Here is a 19,896-nt window from a genome sequence, read left to right on the forward strand (position 1 = left end):
ATATTAATTTTAGAAAAAAGTGGTGAGATATTTCGTAACACGTATTTTCAAGTTTTCTTGTATTTTCAGATCTTTTAAAAAATCTAAACAATTTTATTTAAAACAGATACAGTTTAGATTTATACATTTATAGGAGGAAGTATATTGTGATTATTGGTTGTTTATTGATAGAGACTAGTTTCGGTTTCGTTTTAGCATAACAAACAATGGCAGAAGGAGGCAATGTTGTGGACCCGCAGAGGATAAATCTACGATTTAGAGAAGAAGCTGTTGATACCATTGATGAAGGGCCAGCCTTTAGTTTTTCCGTAAGTAGTTTAACATTATCGCGTTTATTTTGTACATCCTGACACATTCCGAACAACAGACACTTACAGGTCAGCCCCTATCCCTGTCCTTTTCTCCACTCCTGCAATATGTCAGCCAATACTTTAACTGGGTGTAGGTCACCATCAACAAATGATTTGTTACAATTCCAGGCCCGTAGCTACACTGAGGCACAGGGAGGCCGGTGCCTCCCTGTTTTTCTGCCAAGATTATGAGAAAAAAGGATATGTTTTGAGTCGCCATCTTAAAAAGCATAATCGAACTGAGGCACTGCCCCGACAGGCATTAATTTGGAAGGTTGTGTCCCAGCCTCCTCCATAGGAGGGTTTGTGGGGGCTCCCCCAAAAATAGGATATATGATATGAAAAACACACTTTGTTGCGCTGTTTTTATATTAAAGAGAAAATCACCCTTTCACTCCGCGATCTACCCCGGGTACTAATACCGATTTATGGTTCGTTTGTAATGTCTCACTTGCGATGGAGGTCTCGGATGCAACACAGGACTTACTTTTTGGGAGGTGTATGTCTATAATATTCTTCTTGATGGAGCTGCTATTTTATCTCATACGAGTAAAATTAAATGTAAAAATGTTCAAACAATTTTCCCTAAAACCAAAGTTCCGTCTAATGTTGCTCTCATGCTGAAAAGGACATTAGTTTTCTATAAAAAAAATCTTCTTTCATACAATGACAAGGATGTTGCTACAAAGACTGGATATCAGTATAGCTCGCCACAGAGGTAAGAGCAAAATGCGTTTTAACAAATTGTTTGCGGCGTGAAACTAAAATAAAACTTCATTAGGTTGAAAAGAACATTCAAATCCATAATAATTACAGCATAAATGGAGTTTCATCAATTGCTCACGATACCACATGTTCTACCTATCGTCTGCTTCAACAAGAATTTCTTCAAAATAAATGAAAATAAACTGCGCCGTTCTCCATCAATGATATTTTGATAAAAATGAAATACATATAAACTATAATGATAAATCATTAAGTTTCAAATGATTTTGCTTTTGGCACCAACAAATTCATCGATTTATTTTGAATCTTAACCATACTTTGAAATAAATTAGGTTTGAAAAAGAAATGATTTATATTGTAGGAAATTAGACATAAAGTAGCTAGAAACGTAGGTATGTAAACTTTTCTAGTGCCCCTACCTCCCGATCCCGAGGTTCCATAAATCATTGCTCCGGCTATAAGTGCCCAAGTACGAAATGACGATGGGAGAGATGCGAATATTAATTCGGGATCCGAATGTTTCACGAATGAAAAATGCAGTCCTTGTGAATGTTTAGAAATAGCTATTTGGTTGGTTTAACAGGCCTATTTTATCACATATAAAGGACATTTTATGTTTAACAGTGATAGACGTTTACAGTACATTTTGCCTTAGCGGTCACTTACAGGTATTAATCATTAAGTAGCCAATCAAGAAGCTTCGCAAACTGACTATTCTATTGTGCCGAATAAAAAATACTAAGACATTGTTTTGATATACTTATGGGCAGATACTACAATACTGGAGCTTATTTGAAACTGAATAGGAAAGATCAAAGTTTAAACTAGTATCTACAATGTTTGACATAATTTGTTTTGGCACTATGGATATATATATATATATATTTTTTATTTGGGTGTTACAGCGCACCAACACAGTATAGGTTATATGGCGCCAAACAGGACTTCAAATTTTGGTTTCACATCTCATTTACATTAAAATAAAAACATGAGGTATGGAATGAAAATTTGCATACCTGCTTGAATCAAGGAGTTACAGCAAAACCAAGTGTTAAGACTCTATTAGTCGCCTCTTACGATCATGCAAAGGTAAGGCAGTGGTTCCAATTCTTTTCATACACAGATCGACCCAGAACCGCATGGGGCCTACGGATATATTTAAAGCTGTAAGACTTAAAGTGTACTACACGAATATAATTTTTCTAGTATGATAAATATATAAATTTTTATTCGTATAAAATACTCACGAGTACAATTTTGAAGCAATGGTAAGGGTAAACGTGTAACAAGAAGTGATCATTAGGTTCAACACATCTGACCGAAAGAGTTTTGCTATTGATCATTTAAATTCTAAATTTGACTGGAAACTTATTCTGTCACGCTCTTTGGAATAAAAGTAGCTAAATACGTCTCTCATTGGTATAAGACACTGTTTTTCCTGCTATTTTTGAATTACCTTACATTTACAGTATTATGGTTTCTTTCTGTTTATATTATTCGAACGCAGTTATTAGGAGCTTTTTTCTCTCATTTGTTTTACAAATGCAATGACACCGCAACTTATGTCCATATTACCAAGTATTGAGATCCAAGCAACTAAAAGGGGAAAAAACTTACCTTGTGGGTATGCATTTCGCTATTTACATTTGAAAGCAGTTTCACCATTTTTTTCATAGTATTTTAGATGCTTTTTTGCATTTAGCGGCGTTTAGATTATGACGAAAATGTATCTGATAACATATTATACTTTTATTTTGATACAGACAGTAGACATTTTTTGACCGGTAACTTGATTCAGTATTATATCTTATAAATCTTTTGAAGATAATACTAAAATTTCTTTACTGGCGTGTCTGAATCATGAAACGACCATGAAAGGATATCAAATTAACCTGACATCCATTTCTTGTAATAGTGGTAAAACTTTTGTTGGTATTAACCAGTATGGTATCATCTACATTTAAGCAAGATGAACATTTACAGTGAAATAAAGGTCTACAGTAGAAATTATTAAATGAATTACAGTTGTGAAATATTTACTAAGCTGTAGGACTAGGAATACCAAAATCTGCATTAAGCAAATATAAAATATTTATTTTGACTGTATCCCAGAGTTTCAGATATGCATATGCAACAGAAGTGTTTTATCACTCGCTGCACTTGCTAATAAATTTCATTAAAATGAACGTCTTAACTGAACGACTGAAACGTCGAGGTCTGATAAATCTACAAAAATACAGTTTACTAATATATGCGCAAACATTGACACTAGCCTCATACCCTGCCCTGATCTGTTTTATTGCTTCTTTCGATATTTGATAGAATTAAGCCCAGCTCTAGCTGAGAAAAGTCGAGATTGAGCTTTAATGTAATTTTAGGTCTTAAGTTATATCAGTTTTTAACTAATGATTGGCAACTTTTACAACATCTTGGTTTTAACACTGTAATTACATGTACATGTGAGAGGTAGACATAGTGTAGTATCGTACAATCTTGAACAATACATTGTATGTAATGTAGCAATGGTAAGTGTATCCTCCACTCCGCTGACCGAAGGAGGTTTAAATTTTAAATCGGAAAATTGTTTCGCTACTCTTCGTGGTATAAAAGTAGCTAAATGCATTTTCCCATTTCTACAAGACGCTGTCTTCAGGCAATCTTTTGAATTTCACATCTTCCATTAAATCATTTCATTTACATATGAGGCTGATGTCTGTTTCTATTATTCAAACGGAGTTATCAGGTGCTTTTTATTCCTATTTTATTTCACAAATTCAATGACACTGCAACTTATGCCCATATTACCAAGTAATGAGATCCAAACAACTAAAAAGGCATAAAAACTTACTTTGCGGCATTCACTACGCTTTATACATTTTAAAATCATTTTTTCCACAGTATTGTATATATTGTTTCATTTAGCGTGTTTAGATTACGATGCAAGTGTAACTTAATGAGTAACTTTTTTGACTGCAAAACTTGATTTAGTATTATATTTGGTAAATCGTTTGAAGATTATTAAAATTTCCTTTCTTTACTTGCGTGTCTGAATCATGAAATGATATCTTAATATGTCAGCCTGACATAGCCTTCAGTGCTATACTTAGATTTTTAATTTTAAGTACAGTCAAACTTGCTTGAGAGACCACAACACTCAATAACTCAGATAACAATCCTACCTTGCATCCATCCATACATCTGTATGTCACAGCTTAGTGAAAAGTCATTTCAATGTAATGTTAATTTTCATGGTAAATATTGAATAGTTTTTCTTATTTTTATATATGATATATGATATGGTTCGAATAACATTATATCTAAATTTCAGAATAAATAGTCGATCTGAATTTATTTTATTAGACTTACAACATTTTCTGATATCATACAATATGCATGTACAGTCAAACCTGTGAACAAAGACCACTCTTCAGAACAAGCAGAAGTGGTCTTTGTTCACAGGTGGTCTTTATTCGGGGGGAAGGGTCGCTTCTCATTTAGCCATTATCATGCTGATAAAAAGTATTTTTACAACTTTTTGCTTTCTTTAATTCGAGGGGTGAATGCGAAAGAGTGCTTCTTTATTTATATGCACTTAGAACTCTTTCGCATTCACCCCTCGTTATGTTCTATGTATAAATTCGGCCGGTGCAAACTTGAAAATTTTCAATCAAGCAGTAATTATTATGTAAGTCGTGAAAATTCGGCGGATTTCAAATATATTCATGCCGGAACGGTCTAGCTTGGCCGTTATTGGGGGGCAAATATGACCCTTGGGAATGAATTAGGCCGGTCGCTGGTCGCGGTCGCCAGATGGTCGCTATTCACAGCCTTTTTATAAGCATTTTTCTATGGGGGGACCAGAGACCGGTCGTTGTCGACAGGTGGTCGCTATTCAGGGGTGGTCGCTCTTACAATTTCCCGTCATTGAGAGAAGTTATTCCCGTAATAATTATCAATAGCTTGATAGGTAGGACTATCTGCAGGAGCGGCTACATGGAAATTAAAAAACATTAAAACAACATGCTCAAAATGATCAATTCAATTTTTTTTGGTCTTGCATATTATGTATAAGCAAGAAACATGAATTTTTTAATTGCTTTTCATAATTTAAAATTTGGGTACTATCTCTATAATATGAGACCACTTGCATTAAGATGTCTGAAATGCGCGCACCAACTGAACTATGATACTGAAATATCTCACAAATGCCACATAATTATAACGTCGTATCGTGTTTTTAAGCTGTTGTCATATAACATACCTATTCGAAAATGAAAATTGTAGACATATTTGTCATACCCCATATAGCTCCCTTCGGATATAGCTTCCCGGGGAGCTGTATTCGGCACACGTTTTCGTATATAGCTCCTTGGGACAGAGGAGCTGTATACGACAAACCCGAATATGACTCCTTATACATGGAAAAATTAAAATACTATAACAGTACTGTTCGAGTAATAAAAAGCATAAATACAAATGTATTTGGCAGAGTGTCATTTTGATATACGATTTTCCACACCACTTGGGAGACAGGTGGGGATTTAATAAATGTTATTTCTCGTGACATTCATACGTATGAGCTAGAGAGCGAGAGTGCGTAGGTACACAGTCCCGAAAACGGATATAGTTAGACCAATAATCGCCAACCTGTACAAGAAAATAATAACTGGCAATTTAAGTTAGAAACATGGGTTTAAAATTTTGTATCTGGTCTAGCAAATATGACCTCGAGTCCAAATACATACTTGATCATACTGTGACAGGCACTCATCTTCTGTACTATGTGACAGAATTATCAAATTTGGAAGGAACAAATGTTAATTAGGTGTACCTGAAGATTTTAGGGTTTTTTTGTCGGACTTGACGAAATAAGGTAGTTGCCCCAAAGTTCCAAGACTGTCCAGAAATATATTGGTTTAGTACTAGTTATGACCCTTGCATCAGAATTAAGGCATCATGTTTGAAATATTTGACACTATTTGGTCTTTAAAAATGCGACATAACGAAATGTCCTAAATAAGCCACGTAGTCCATGTTGCATAAAAACCCCGAGGAGCTATAATTATACGGAACAAAGCTACAGGTGTTCCTTTTATAGCTCCAGTTTAAGCAAGGGAGCTATATACGGAGATATATACGGAGAATACGAAAAGGTGCCCCGAATATAGCTCCCCGAGGAGCTATATCCGATGTGACACATATTACTAAACCTAGATTAGACACTACCGAAAAGCCTGGTAATTCATACAGCTGAGGCAAACTGAAAGACGGAGACTAAAAATAATAAAAACAAGAGGGTCATGATGACCCTGGATTGCTCACCTGAGTAAAATGAGCTACATGTTTCAAATGTCAAACACATGCTAAAATATTAAGAAAGTCAGTAGGTCACATTCATGGTCAATGAAATTCAGTTTTACGATTTGTGTGCAAAACTGTGTATGTCATCAAAATTTCAAGGCTGTATCTTAAAAAAACAGGAAAGTAGGTCAGTAGGTCAAGGTCACAGTCAAGTGACATCATATTACTTGGGGTCATCAGGTAATTATAATTAAACAGTCTTGGAAATAGGATCAGATGATTTTTAAGTATTTTTCCTATATAACTCACATAATAATAACTAAGTGACCCCAGGGCGGGGCCTCTTTTAACCCCAGGGGCATAATTTGAACAATTTTGGTAGAGGACTACTAGACAATGCATCATACCAAATATCAAAAGCCTAGATCATATGGTTTCTGACAAGAAGATTTTTAAAGCTTTTTTCTATATAAGTCTATATAAAATTTAGGACCCCAAAGGCAGGGCCTCTTCTCACCCAAGGGGTACAATTTGAACAATTTTGGTAGAGGACCATAAAACAATGCTACAAACCAAATATCAAAGGTCTAAGTGTTGTGGTTTCAAACAAGAAGATTTTTAAACTTTTTTTCCTATATAAGTCTATGTAAAACTTGTGACCCCCGGGGCGGGGCCATATTTCATCCTAAGGGGATAATTTGAACAATCTTGGTAGAGGACCACTAGATGATGCTACATACCAAATATCAAAGCCCTAAGCCGTGTGGTTTTGTACAAGAAGATTTTCAAACTTTTCCCTATATAAGTCTATATAAACCATGTGACCCCCGGGGCGGGGCCATATTTGACCCTAGGGGGATAATTTGAACAATCTTGGTAGAAGACTACTAGATTATGCTACATACCAAATATCAAAGCCCTAGGCCATGTGGTTTTGTACAAGAAGATTTTCAAAGTTTTTCCTATATAAGTCTATATAAACCATGTGACCCCCGGGGCGGGCCATATTTGACCCTAGGTGGATAATTTGAACAAACTTGGTAGAGGACCACTAGATGATGCTACGTACCAAATATCAAAGCCCTAGGCCATGTGGTTTTGTACAAGAAGATTTTCAAAGTTTTCCCTATATAAGTCTATATAAACCATGTGACCCCCGGGGCGGGCCATATTTGACCCTAGGGGGATAATTTGAACAATCTTGGTAGAACACTACTAGATTATGCTACACACCAGATATCAAAGCCCCAGGCCCTGTGGTTTTGGACAAGAAGATTTTTAAAGTTTTTCCGTTCGGTTGCCATGGCAACCAGAGTTCTGCATGGAATTCAATTCTTTGAATAATTTTGAAAGGGGGCCACCAAAGGATCATTCTTGTGAAGTTTGGTGTAATTCTGCCCAGTGGTTTTCAAGAAGAAGATTTTTTTAGGAAATGTTGACGGACGGACGACGCACGACGGACGCCGGACATTGAGCGGTCACAAAAGCTCACCATGAGACTTTGGCTCAGGTGAGCTAAAAATACAGCCTCTATCGCTTACACAATGTTTTTCTTTGATTTGACCTAGTGACCTAGTTTTTGACCCCAGATGACCCATTTTCAAATTCGGCCTAGATTTCATCAAGGTAATCATTCTGAGCAAAATTCATGAAGATTAATTGAAAAATACAGCCTCTATCGCATACACAAGGTTTTTATTTGATTTGACCTAGTGACCTAGTTTTTGACCCCAAATGACCCATTTTCGAACTCGGCCTAGATTTTATCAAGATAATCATTCTGACCAACTTTCATGAAGATCAGTTGAAAAATACAGCCTCTATCGCATACACAAGCTAAATGTTGACAGACGACAGACGACGGACGCCGAACATCGAGCGATCAGAAAAACTACCGAGGCAAATGAGGCAGAAAAATGACCGAGGCAAGTGCAATATAGCATAGTTTTCGCACAACCTATGCGCCCGTTAGTTTATATTCCAGCTTACACTGTCGCTGTCAGTTGGTTCATGTTCTTGCGAAAGAAGTTTTATGTTATGCATACCTAAATAAAACGTGGCGCTTATCTGACTTAATGTTGATATATTTTCTAAATTGATTCATTTTGACATTACAACAGAATGAAGTCTTGCAATCATGAGGTTTTGTTCTTAACACGCTTCTGAACATACCATTTCTAAAAAGTGACGATTATAGATCTACGTACAGCATTTCAAAACTTCGTTATAAGATTTCTCTCAAAAATATATGGTCACTTAAAAGTTAAGAACTTATATCAGATACACTTATTAATTGTTCGTAAGTATGTAATCTTCCCGTTTATACTTTTTTATATAAATGTGTGACATTTTAGATTTTGATTAACTTATAAGTATAACTTTATGACTACATTTGATCTTTTAGATCTGACATGTCATACGCACTATTTATCCTAGTGCTGAATTTCAAAAATGTAATAGTATTTTAAGAAGATTGACAAAATATATTGTGTACTAAGTACATTGATTTTGTATTACGTTTCTGTATTGTATTTGTATATGCATAAACTGTGTTGCTTCTTTCAAATTTTCGTTTCACGTCAGCCATGCTAAAAAGTTTATAGCTCTACATGAACATATATACATTTACTCAACTGAAGATGTAAAAACCAAGCAAACATGACCATATGCCTTTAAATTAGCGTTTTAGAGTGACAATAATCGCAAATACGTTGGCTAATTCAAAACTCTTATTTTTCTGCAGATCTATATTAACTAAAATGTACGCGAATCTTTTTAACGTCATTTATTTTTTCCGAAATCGGTATCTTAAAAGTAACAAAAACATGTTTGAAATGAAGAAAAACGCACGAAATGGCACCCTCGAAAAAAAAATCCAGGGGAGCATGCCCACGGGCCCCCTACCAAATGCCTCCCTATTTTTTTACCTCTGGCTACGGGCCTGAATTCAACAAACTTTTCAATTTTCCATTTTCTATCAATAAATAATTGAAGAGAAATTCTTTATTGAATTGTAACATTACTAGCAAACATACTTAATCCTACGCTGTTTGTTTTGAAAGCTGATATCTGGCAGGGGCGGTGAGGATCGGGAGGAGTGGGGTGGGGGGGGGGGGCTGACCTGCAAGTGTCTGTGGAATATCAGTTTTTGTGACAATTTCAGCAAAAGATATTGGCTGGCTAACAGTTTGCAGGGGCCGGAGGTGGGGATGGACATCTTTGTATGGTAAGAAATATGGTTTATGCACTAGATACCTTTCTTATACTCCGGGACAGTTGTCAGAAAGTGCTCTTATTTTTAAAGATTCCAATATTTGTTTTATGTAGGAATACTCTTTTTCAAGTGTATACAGTGCAAATAAGTCAGCGATAGAATTGGTTTAATGATTTATGCGCTTTTTCGTCACCAGTTAAAGTAAACTTGTATCAACCAAATGTATTTCCTTCCAATCTAGGGTCAGTCAGCTCCACGTCTTGTGATTGCAATTGATTTTGGCACCTACGCTAGCGGCTACGCACTGCAATGGCGTTCAGATTTTACCAACGATCGCCTGAAAATCCACTGTAACACCAAATGGACGTCTGGTGGGTTTTGCACCTACAAGACGCCAACATGCCTGTTGTTAAAGCCGGACGAAAGTATTGCAGAATTCGGGTACCAGGCAGAATCCAAATTCAGCATGCTTGGGGCAGAAGATGAAAACGAAAAACCAGAGGACTGGTACTTTTTCCGTCACTTTAAAATGATGCTATATCACAGAGAGGTAATACTAACTTCTACTTTTATAATGCAAGGATCATAACACTTCAGTAATATTTTTCTTCGTGTTTCCATGCTTCAAACGATTTAATGCCTTGATATTGAAAAAGCAGTAGATTACTAACAGTCTTTCCATAAAAAGAGCAGTTAAAAGCTCAGTGAGGTTTTATCAGTAATCTGATGCGTCATAGTCATGAGAAACCCAATCTTTTTTACTTTGGTATGACATAATAACATTGAATTATGTTACAAGGCATTTATCAAATAGTTCTATGTATACTCAGAATGTAGGAGATGATACGCCCGTAGAAGCAGCACATGGGAAGCACCTGCCCGTCATAGAAGTTTTCTCAAAGTCTATCGAATATATGAAAGACCACGTCATTGACCATTTGAGACAAAATGGCATCACCTACCCGGAAGCGGAAACAAAGTGGGTCATCACAGTTCCCGCCATTTGGAATGACCCGGCTAAACATGTGATGAGACGTGCAGCAGAAAAGGTAATCACTTTCGATTAAATAAACTCATTATTATGTTACAACAAAAAAGTGATAATCGAAATCAGTATACAATTTTACAGCAGACTAATAAACGCTCATCTTATTTTACAATGTTAAATCAACAAAGTAATAATCGAAAGAAATATTTGTGTAGCTATGAACACTCACCTTATTTTATTGGGAATATTTTCAACTCCTGTTACAGGTAGCTTTTTTATTTACCACAGTCGTTGATCAAGTACAAGGTGAGGTCTGATCGCATATACACATAATATACAAAACATGGCAGTTTCTTTTTACATTTTTCTCGTGTCCGACAAAAATTGGAACTGTTTTAAAAGCAGTTTCAATTTTCATTTTACAGTAGTCGAAATAACAATAATAATTTTTGTCAGTATTTTATGTATTCATCCCTCATTAATTGTAGGCTGGGATAATTGGCACAAACTTATCAATAGCTTTGGAACCAGAATGTGCCGCCATATACTGCAGCCAGCTGCCGGTGAATCAGCTTGAGATACAAGGAGATAGCGGGAAACTGAAGTACGTGGCTGCACCAGATTCTACCATTATGGTTGTCGATTTGGGAGGTAAGAGGGTAAATTTGATATATCACAGATAACATGAACCAGTTGAAAGGTACATGTACTCGAAATTTGTCATGGGAGACTATTGCTTCCACCTTTAAGCCCCAGCGTATTCTTTCTGAAATGCCTACTCTTAATAATGTCAATTCGTAGTCTAGCTAAACATGTAATATATAACTGAGATGTTGTTTCTTGAATAGGTGGAACTGTAGATATCACGACAGTGCAAATCAACAAAGATTCCACGATGAAGCAAGTGTACATGTCAGGTGGTGGACCTTGGGGCGGGATGAAGGTTGACGAACAATTTATGATGTTGCTAAGGAATATAGTAGGTCCTGAGGTGATGCAAAAATTTGTTCAAGATAATCCGATGGATGAATATGACCTGAGGATGGACTTTGAAAGCCGAAAAAGAGAGGTAAAGTACATCACTGGTAGCGTCCTTAAAAGAAAATGTTGCCAATGATGGAAATCAATTACATGTAATTGCAATATATGGGTACCATTGAAAAACTTGAATCATCATACAGTAAGCAAACATGTGTATTTCCGTAAAATTACATCACCTTAAAACTATTTGCAAAATATTTGTAATTTAATGACATTATCATTTGTCTTCTTCAGGTGAAACACTTTTCAGAACCGAACTCAAACGAACGTTTCAGAATAAAACTACCACAAACGCTAAAAGATCTCTGGGAGAAAACTGAAGAAAAGAAAGTTGTTGACATATTAAAAAGTAAAGAGAAGTTGAAAAATATCAAGTTCATGAATGGTCGACTATCATTTCATCCAGATGTAATTCGAGCGTTCTTTCAAGAGACTGTGGAAGGGATTCTTAATTATATAGCTGAAGTAATGAAGAACCCTGAGCATGATGGAATAACCATTGACTCGCTTATTCTTGTTGGAGGATTTGCTGAATCAAACTTCGTTGTTCAAAGTTTGAGAGAAGGCTTGAAAGATCGTGGCGTTCCAGTCGTCAGGCCCCAGTCGACAGAACTGGCTGTCTTAAATGGTGCTGTACTTTTTGGACAGAATGAAGAAATTCTTACTTCAAGAATCATGAGATACACATACGGCGTCGCAATGATTATGGAGTATGACAAACAAAAACATAAGAAAGAAGAGGTATTTGAAAGTGACGGAAAAGAGTGGGCCAATAACGTATTTCGAAAGCATGTCACTAAAGGCCAGGAGGTCAAACTATGTCAGTGGGTCTCAGACAAAGAATATTATCCTGCAGACGAAGAGCAAAAATCGGCAACGGTTTTGATATTTTCTTCTGATAAGAAAGACCCTATTCACACTACCGAATCTGGATGTAAATGCATTGGAAGCCTGGAAGTGGAATTTCCTGATGCAAGCTCACCAGGTAAAGAAGGTAGACCGAGAAGCAGGAGAGCAGTTGAGGTTGCAATGAGTTTTGGAGGAACAGAACTGAAGGTCAAGGCTATTAGTAAGACTCTCGGAAAAGTGTATAAGAAAAGTCTGAGATTACAGTAAATCTGTTTGTAATAGGCGAAACAAACGTTGTAATTTCTAACAAGGACAAATTAGTTTTAGCACACGAAAATGTATAGTTATACATAAATGTTCAGAACTATTTTTATTTTCCTTGTTCCTTCTCAAGGGAAGGAACACTTAGGTGAACATGTCACACTTGACTGAGCATGTAATGGATACAAGGGTATCGTCAAAAGAATCCGATTTTCCGTAGGGCGCCGCCATTCTGGACTCATGCATATTCATTACAAATAGCCTCTAGCCCAATATGTTTTTACGCATAATCAGGCTTTAGTTCAGTCTATAGTGCAATACAACTACGTAAAATGACAGAACAACAAGACACAATAATAAAGTTTAAATCATGTAATTCCTGGATTGAATATATTATAGTAAAGAATAGAGATTAATGAAATGAATATGCATCATCTAAAAATAGACTCCCGCCAAAAAAAAAATACGTAATGAAATTGTCCCTGGTCACGTGATTTTTTTAGCTTCTAACGTTTCAGATTTGCAAGTGCTTTCTTTTGCGTACATTTTTACACTTCCTGATTTGTTTTTCGAATCGTAAATGCATGTATGAAATTTCTTTGTGTTAAGTGTGCAGGTACTCGCTGGTGTAGTCGCGTGATGAAAATATCCGGAAGTGAAATACAGACTGCAAGACAAATGCTTCCAAATAGCATAATATGTACTGCACTTGCTTATATTAAAAAAAAACAACTTTGGGTTATGATAAAACTGTTAATACTTAGATTAGTTCTTAAATAGTTAAGTTTGCACCAAAAATGACAGAACATATTTTTCTCATTGCATTATTAAACATTTTTAACATTATGCATAATATGTGTGTTAAAAACAATATCCCTTAAAAAAGAATATTTTATATGCGCTAGAAGGAACCTTTTGGTAAGCTAAATCTTGTATTATCATTATTGTAGTTGCGATCTGACTTAAGTGAAGTATGAAAATAGCTTACATGTATAAACAGCAGGTGTTAGTTTTTAAATTTTTGTGAATTTTTACAGTTCAATAGTTATATTTTTAAGGTTTGTTAAATTTATTGTACAACGCCATTTATTATGTCATTGTATAGAAATAGGCGTTTAATCAAATTAATCAGTTTCAGCTAAAATACACTTGATATTTAATACCAATGTTATATTTGACAAACTTTGTAACACGTTTAGACAGGACTGGTTATTCTGCAAAATTTGATATTTGAGTCATTCTATATTTTCGTCACATTTTTGGGCTGGTAACTTTTGAAAATTAACCATCATCATTTGTTGTTTTCATCTGATGGATTTAATAAATAGATCATATCTCAATGTAAATTTAACTAAATGCAAGCTTAATACCTCTTCGTTTTACCAAAACAGAACATAATCTGAAGACAGAACCAACGTGTTTTCCCTCCTGTAACAATAATATCAGTGACTGATACTTTATCATAAGATACAGTAAACACATCCAGATCATAACAATATGACAGTTTGAGATTTTTCTTTATAGAAAAAATAACATCTACGTCCTATATGTATCACAAAACAAAATTACGATGTATTTCAGGTGATATTTTAAAAAAAACTTATTTATTTCATAGTTAAAATATTATTTGTACTTTTAATTCGGTCAATGGATCAAATTTCAACCAGTGCTTTTGTGAAAGGAAAATCTGTAGTTCCTTAGTACTAAGGTTATAGGGATAAGAAGATAATAGTAAAAATTATAATCGAAGATATCTACAATGTTACAGCAGGGACATAGGTGTAACAAGAAGGACACCTTTCTGTTATGGCAGTGACATTTAAACAGAAAACTAAGAATAGTTACTATGTTTATTGAACATAAAAATAGAATAATTGCTCAACAAATGTGAAACATGTCCCGGACTGAAAATAGAGAAAATGTTTTTTAAAAAAGGTTAACAATCTCGAGTTTTTTCATAACTGCAATAATTATGTGTTACGTCAAGGACACTTTCTGTTACAGAAGAGAAATTTGACTAGAAAAGCTAGACAAAATGTCCTTTTTTTAGAAAGTCAAACAATATTTTGATTAGTTTTGAAAGATATAACCATTCTGTAAAACATAACAAACAAAATTTATGACCATGTTTTAAAAACATTTAATATAACTCTTCCATATACATTGTTATGTAACAGGAGTGAAAAATATGCAGAAGTAGTACGTTTAACACAATTCTGTTGTAACAGAAATCCGCAAAATGATATCAGATTGAAACGACATCAACTGTAAAAAAAGATACTTATCTTGTTTAACTGTAATTTAATTAATTATAATGATTGTACAGGTAAATAAAAATGATTACAAGATGACATGTTTTTTATTGTAACACTAGTGACATATTACTATCATTATATTTTCCCAGATTTACATAGCACTCTTTTAAAAAAAATACGTTTAAGTAAACTTTACATACAAAGATAGCAACCCACAACGACAAATTCGTATATTCTACTAGTACAGAAACATAGCGAGATAACGAGAGAGACAGAGAAATCTGGCTAACATAGCCTAAACCGTCTAGTTCTTTAACATGTCCGGTTACACGCAAATCGGATTCTCCTGGGAAGAACCAGTTACTGGACTCTTTGGTAGGTGGGGGACTCTCAAGAACATCTCGGAGAGTTCGAGTACTCTGACCATGATACGAACGACTGAGCTTTGAAATGACGATTCAAAGCATTACCTTTGGACTGCTGAGGAAGTACTCATGGCGGTCGAAACTAATGAACGAGTCAACGTTAATGACAGGTAATCAAGTTTCAACTTTGCATCAACGCTGAATCAACATCATGTGTCCAGCAAGATAGCATTAAATGTTTAAGTATGATTAATCTTCTTTTTAATGAACAAGAAAGAAAATTGAATAACCAGCTCAAATGCGCTTAACAATCACCATATACTGCTTATATATTTACCTTTTACCTCTTCATGATTTTGTATGAAAGATTACTCGAAATGTTTTCATTTGTTTTATAATAAATGTGTGTTACTTATTGCAAATATGTTTTCTTTATAAATTAAAGTCCATCACTCCCTGAAGCTAAGTGAAAATGTTGTTGTTTCTTTTCAAATCTTTGTTCATATGATGTTTCACAAGCTTTTTCAAATACTCGTGATTAAGGTCGTTTATCATACTTTGCCATAACATATTTTATCCATCACATGACCTTAAGTCTTGGATAACGGCGATATGTTTACTTTGGATATGTTCAAATTCAGCGTCTTGTTTTTCTCTTGTGCGTGTGCTATTTCAATGTTTGCCTTCTTCCGCCAAACCGTGTTATGTTGTTCTGTTTCTTTCCATGTTATTCTGCAGGCTATAGTTCTTCAGACATTGAGCTTCCATGTGTTACAATTACCTTTTATCTCTTTGGGCTCTATAATATCAGATGCAACTGTTGCATTTATTGTTTCTGGTTCATCTGTAAACGGTTTTGGTTTATACTTCCTGGAATTTCTGATGTATCTGACACCACTCTCTGCTAGCCCATCCATGTGTTGTGTCAACTCTGTTTTCTGATTTTCAGTCTTTTTAAATGCAAGTACAATGTATATTTGTCATCTCTCTACTTGTTGTACATCTTTTAAGTCCTATGTCCGGGTTCTTCGTGCATTAAGTTTAAGTGTCAACGGTGTTTGTTAGTGATCTACAGGCATATTAATCTGTTTATACCTACTTCAGGAACTACTTTGTGTTCTCTAACTGATTTTTTCTGCAAGATAGTCTAATTTTGATCGTTATTCTCACTGCTTGTTTATGCATGGCTTTTGTTTTGCCCGTACTGTATCTTCTTGCACTTCTACAAATACTGTTCGACCTGTAATATTTATGGGTTTTTGATCTTCAAGCTCTACTGACCCGTGTTACTACGCAGTCATCTGCCGACTCACTGGGAAAATCTTGTTCATGTGTCTCCACCACTTGTGTACATGATGTCTTTCTAGGTTCTTGATCTTCATGCACTACTTTATCATTAGTCTTAATTGGTTCATCATTTAACTTTATGGGTTTATAATCAATTACACTCGCCTATGACCTGAATCCGAATTCAATTGGAGGCAGAAACTTTTATGTAGTTCAGCATTTGACATTACCATGTCGTCTCCTGTAAAACTATATTAATCAGTTAGTTTTTGACGTTAATTTAGCAAATTAGATTATTTAAGACTGCAAGTAACCTTTAAGAACACTTATTTCAATCATTCATCTATATGCCTGTCTGCCCCTTGTATTATACGTCACAGTTTAATGGAATGCTTCCGTACTGTTGTCAATGTTGCGTATTTAAACGAAATTAAGAGTATCTTTTCAGATATGCACTCAAACTATAAATGCAAATTGTCATTTACATAACATAATGTTGTCTCTCCTGTAACAGTTACATAAAACACCGATAGTTTCCATGCATGTAAAGATAACTTTTCTGATTCAAATTTTGAAATAGTCAAATACTCACTGGTTATCATATTGTAAATTCAGTTTGGTTCAGATACAATCAGTCGTATATTATTCATATTTACAGACTGGACGTCTTTCCTGTTACTGCTCTGGACGTCTCTCCTGTTACAATTTTGTTGTAAATACAATTTAAATAGCAGACATCCCATTGTAAAAGTGAAACTTAACGGTTATCTTATAAGGAGGCAACACATATTCAAATACAACTTATATACGTGATATTGAGGTGTATATCAGTTAAAATATAAACAGTTTTCTTTGCTGTCACACAACATGTCTCTCCTGTAACAACAAAACTAAATATATGGCAGGAGAATTAAAGATATTAGTGCTATGCTTGCTGATGTATGTTTTTAATTTGGATTATGAAGTAATTGAAACAATGTTTGAAGTTAATTAGATCTACTCTTCATATAGTTTTATTTTATTCGTTGTTTTGCAAATAATTTCATTACTGTAACAGTTTGCTTCTTTACTGTTATAAAAATGGCCGTTACATGAGTGACTGTAACAGGAGTGAATTATTTTAAGAATAAGAACAATTAAAATAATAACAGATCCCCTAATGGATGCCTCATGTGCTTTTTTTAAAACCATTCCAGTGGATACACTTTCCTTCTATTAATGCAAATTCAAGCCTTATTCACTACAATTAATAATTACTGTAACAGGAGAGAAGAGGAATAAAATTACGCATCCACTTACCAACGTTGAAATGTTAATTCCTCTATAAACAAATTAAAATGTATCACATGACACATCACATGTTATGTGGAAATGGATACTCTTCATACTGGAGGTAATGCTTAGATAATATTACAGAGGGATCAGCTGTTATTTTTATCAAACAGCAGTCTGTTACAGGAAAGACATAAAAGTCAGGTACAAACTTTGGTATTAATTTAAAGAACGAATTATTACCGGATTTGTTGTTCTTTGTACTCTGTCACTTAGGACATATGTTAAATAAATTTTGATGGTATAGTGTTTAGCAATAGAACTGAGAGGTTTCTGGAAAAACAGCTTCAAACATCAAAAATACAGCTAGGGACAGCACAAAACGTCAATTTTACACGTTTCAACATGCAATTAAATATATTAATAACATTAATTGGGTAAAACAACTTGGATAGGTATGCAGAATAAGTCCAATATTTTCACCCAAAACAGATTTAAAAGTCATACATTCACACTTCTTCGAAATATTATTCTTGGACAAAAAATGTGACGAAAATATAGAATGACTCATTTACCTAAATTAAAAACCTTTCCAACGCAACACTATATATTTTGCCAATATTAAATTTCGTGTAATATCCATACTTCTTTAATAAATAATAAGGTATCAAGTTTGAAAATAAAAACGCACTTATGTAATTGATTATCATGTAAGTTTTTTTTCGCTAAAATATACCCAAATAAAACATTTGAGTTAGGTTGTTTTGTTTCTTTTTTTCTTCCTTTTATGAAATGAGCTTGTTGATTATTTCGGTACACGTATGTGTTTTGTCATGATGTTTTAAAATCTATTTCAGCAGACTAAAGTCATAGATTTCTGTAATTATTTATCTTTTTTGTGTAATACACACAGCATGTAACAGTTGCTATATCTGGTAAACCAAAATTTGTTTTTGGAAAACCCAAAATGAAAATAGATCTAGTTTCCGACTGACGTGAGGTCATAAATGGATTTCCGTCTCATGTGATTATGCGTATTGCGGATGTAGGGCAGATTTAATGAGTTCAATATACCGTAATGTACACGTCTTGCAAAACCAAAAACATACCCAACTTTATTCTGCACGTTCGGATCTTTTTTTTTCAACAATGTAGGATGTGATTAAACCCTGATGTTTTAAAAAACTTCAGAAAATTAGGTTAATAAAAACGATAGGGTCATGTGCTTAACTTTTTTTAAAATTTGGATCCCACACAAACTTTCACAATGGGAGTCTATGAAAAAAATCACATTTTTGATGACATTTTTGCGAATATAATTTTTTCTACAATATACATAGATTCCTGATAATAAACTGACATATGATCTATAATATGGTGAGATAAGATATTTGACCATGATTAAAATGACTCGCACTATTCAAGCTGATTCACGTTGAGGCATTATTTGGAATCATTTAATGTGCCAAACTTTTTTTAATATCATATTTTATCTCTAGAAAGATAGTAACGTTGCCGTTTTAATAATTTAACTGGCAGGTTGCCATTTATTTATAAAATGATTCCAGAGTCCAGGCTTTACTATATAAATGACGTTATGCCATTACTTCCGGTTAATCAAATGTGCAGGGCTACCTTTAACGATTTAAGCCCGCCTGCTTAGCTCAGTAGGGAGAGCACAGATTTACGGATCGCGAAGTCGTGAGTTAGATCCTTAAGTTAGATCCCCGGGCGGAGCGTAATCAATTTAGTGTTCTTAGTGAAGTTAGTCGTACGTCAACCATACCGTTTATCGACTCTTCCTTCAGTCCAAACAGCATTCAGTAGCCCGAAACAGCGGAGACTGATTTCTTCTCCTAATACCGCATAACCGTAAGCAAAATCTATGGACATTAATCACTAACTGTCAAAGTATTCATTATAAAGGAATACAAATGGCGGAATCAAGACATAATCATTGGCTCAGAATCTTGGTTAGCAAATGACA

The 19,896-nt window shown here is 34.7% G+C and overlaps 1 protein-coding gene across 2 annotated transcripts; it reads left to right on the forward strand.

Moving 5' to 3' along the window:
* The first annotated feature begins 3 nt into the window (after nt 1-3).
* Nucleotides 4-18,667, forward strand: LOC123529930 (heat shock 70 kDa protein 12B-like). Of its 2 annotated transcripts, XM_045310527.2 has the most exons (7): nt 4-22; nt 196-308; nt 9,833-10,141; nt 10,422-10,640; nt 11,068-11,230; nt 11,428-11,648; nt 11,855-18,667. In XM_045310527.2, exons 2-7 carry the CDS (start codon nt 207-209, stop codon nt 12,734-12,736), a joined length of 1,896 nt encoding a protein of 631 aa, XP_045166462.2. In that variant the 5' UTR covers nt 4-22; nt 196-206; the 3' UTR covers nt 12,737-18,667. The 2 variants fall into 2 exon arrangements, with proteins under 2 accessions (XP_045166462.2, XP_045166463.2); XM_045310528.2 differs by lacking the exon at nt 4-22 and having other exon boundaries at nt 51-308.
* Nucleotides 18,668-19,896: the final 1,229 nt, after the last annotated feature.

This window comes from Mercenaria mercenaria, chromosome 13, assembly GCF_021730395.1.
Source record: "Mercenaria mercenaria strain notata chromosome 13, MADL_Memer_1, whole genome shotgun sequence".
Lineage (NCBI taxonomy): Eukaryota > Metazoa > Mollusca > Bivalvia > Venerida > Veneridae > Mercenaria > Mercenaria mercenaria.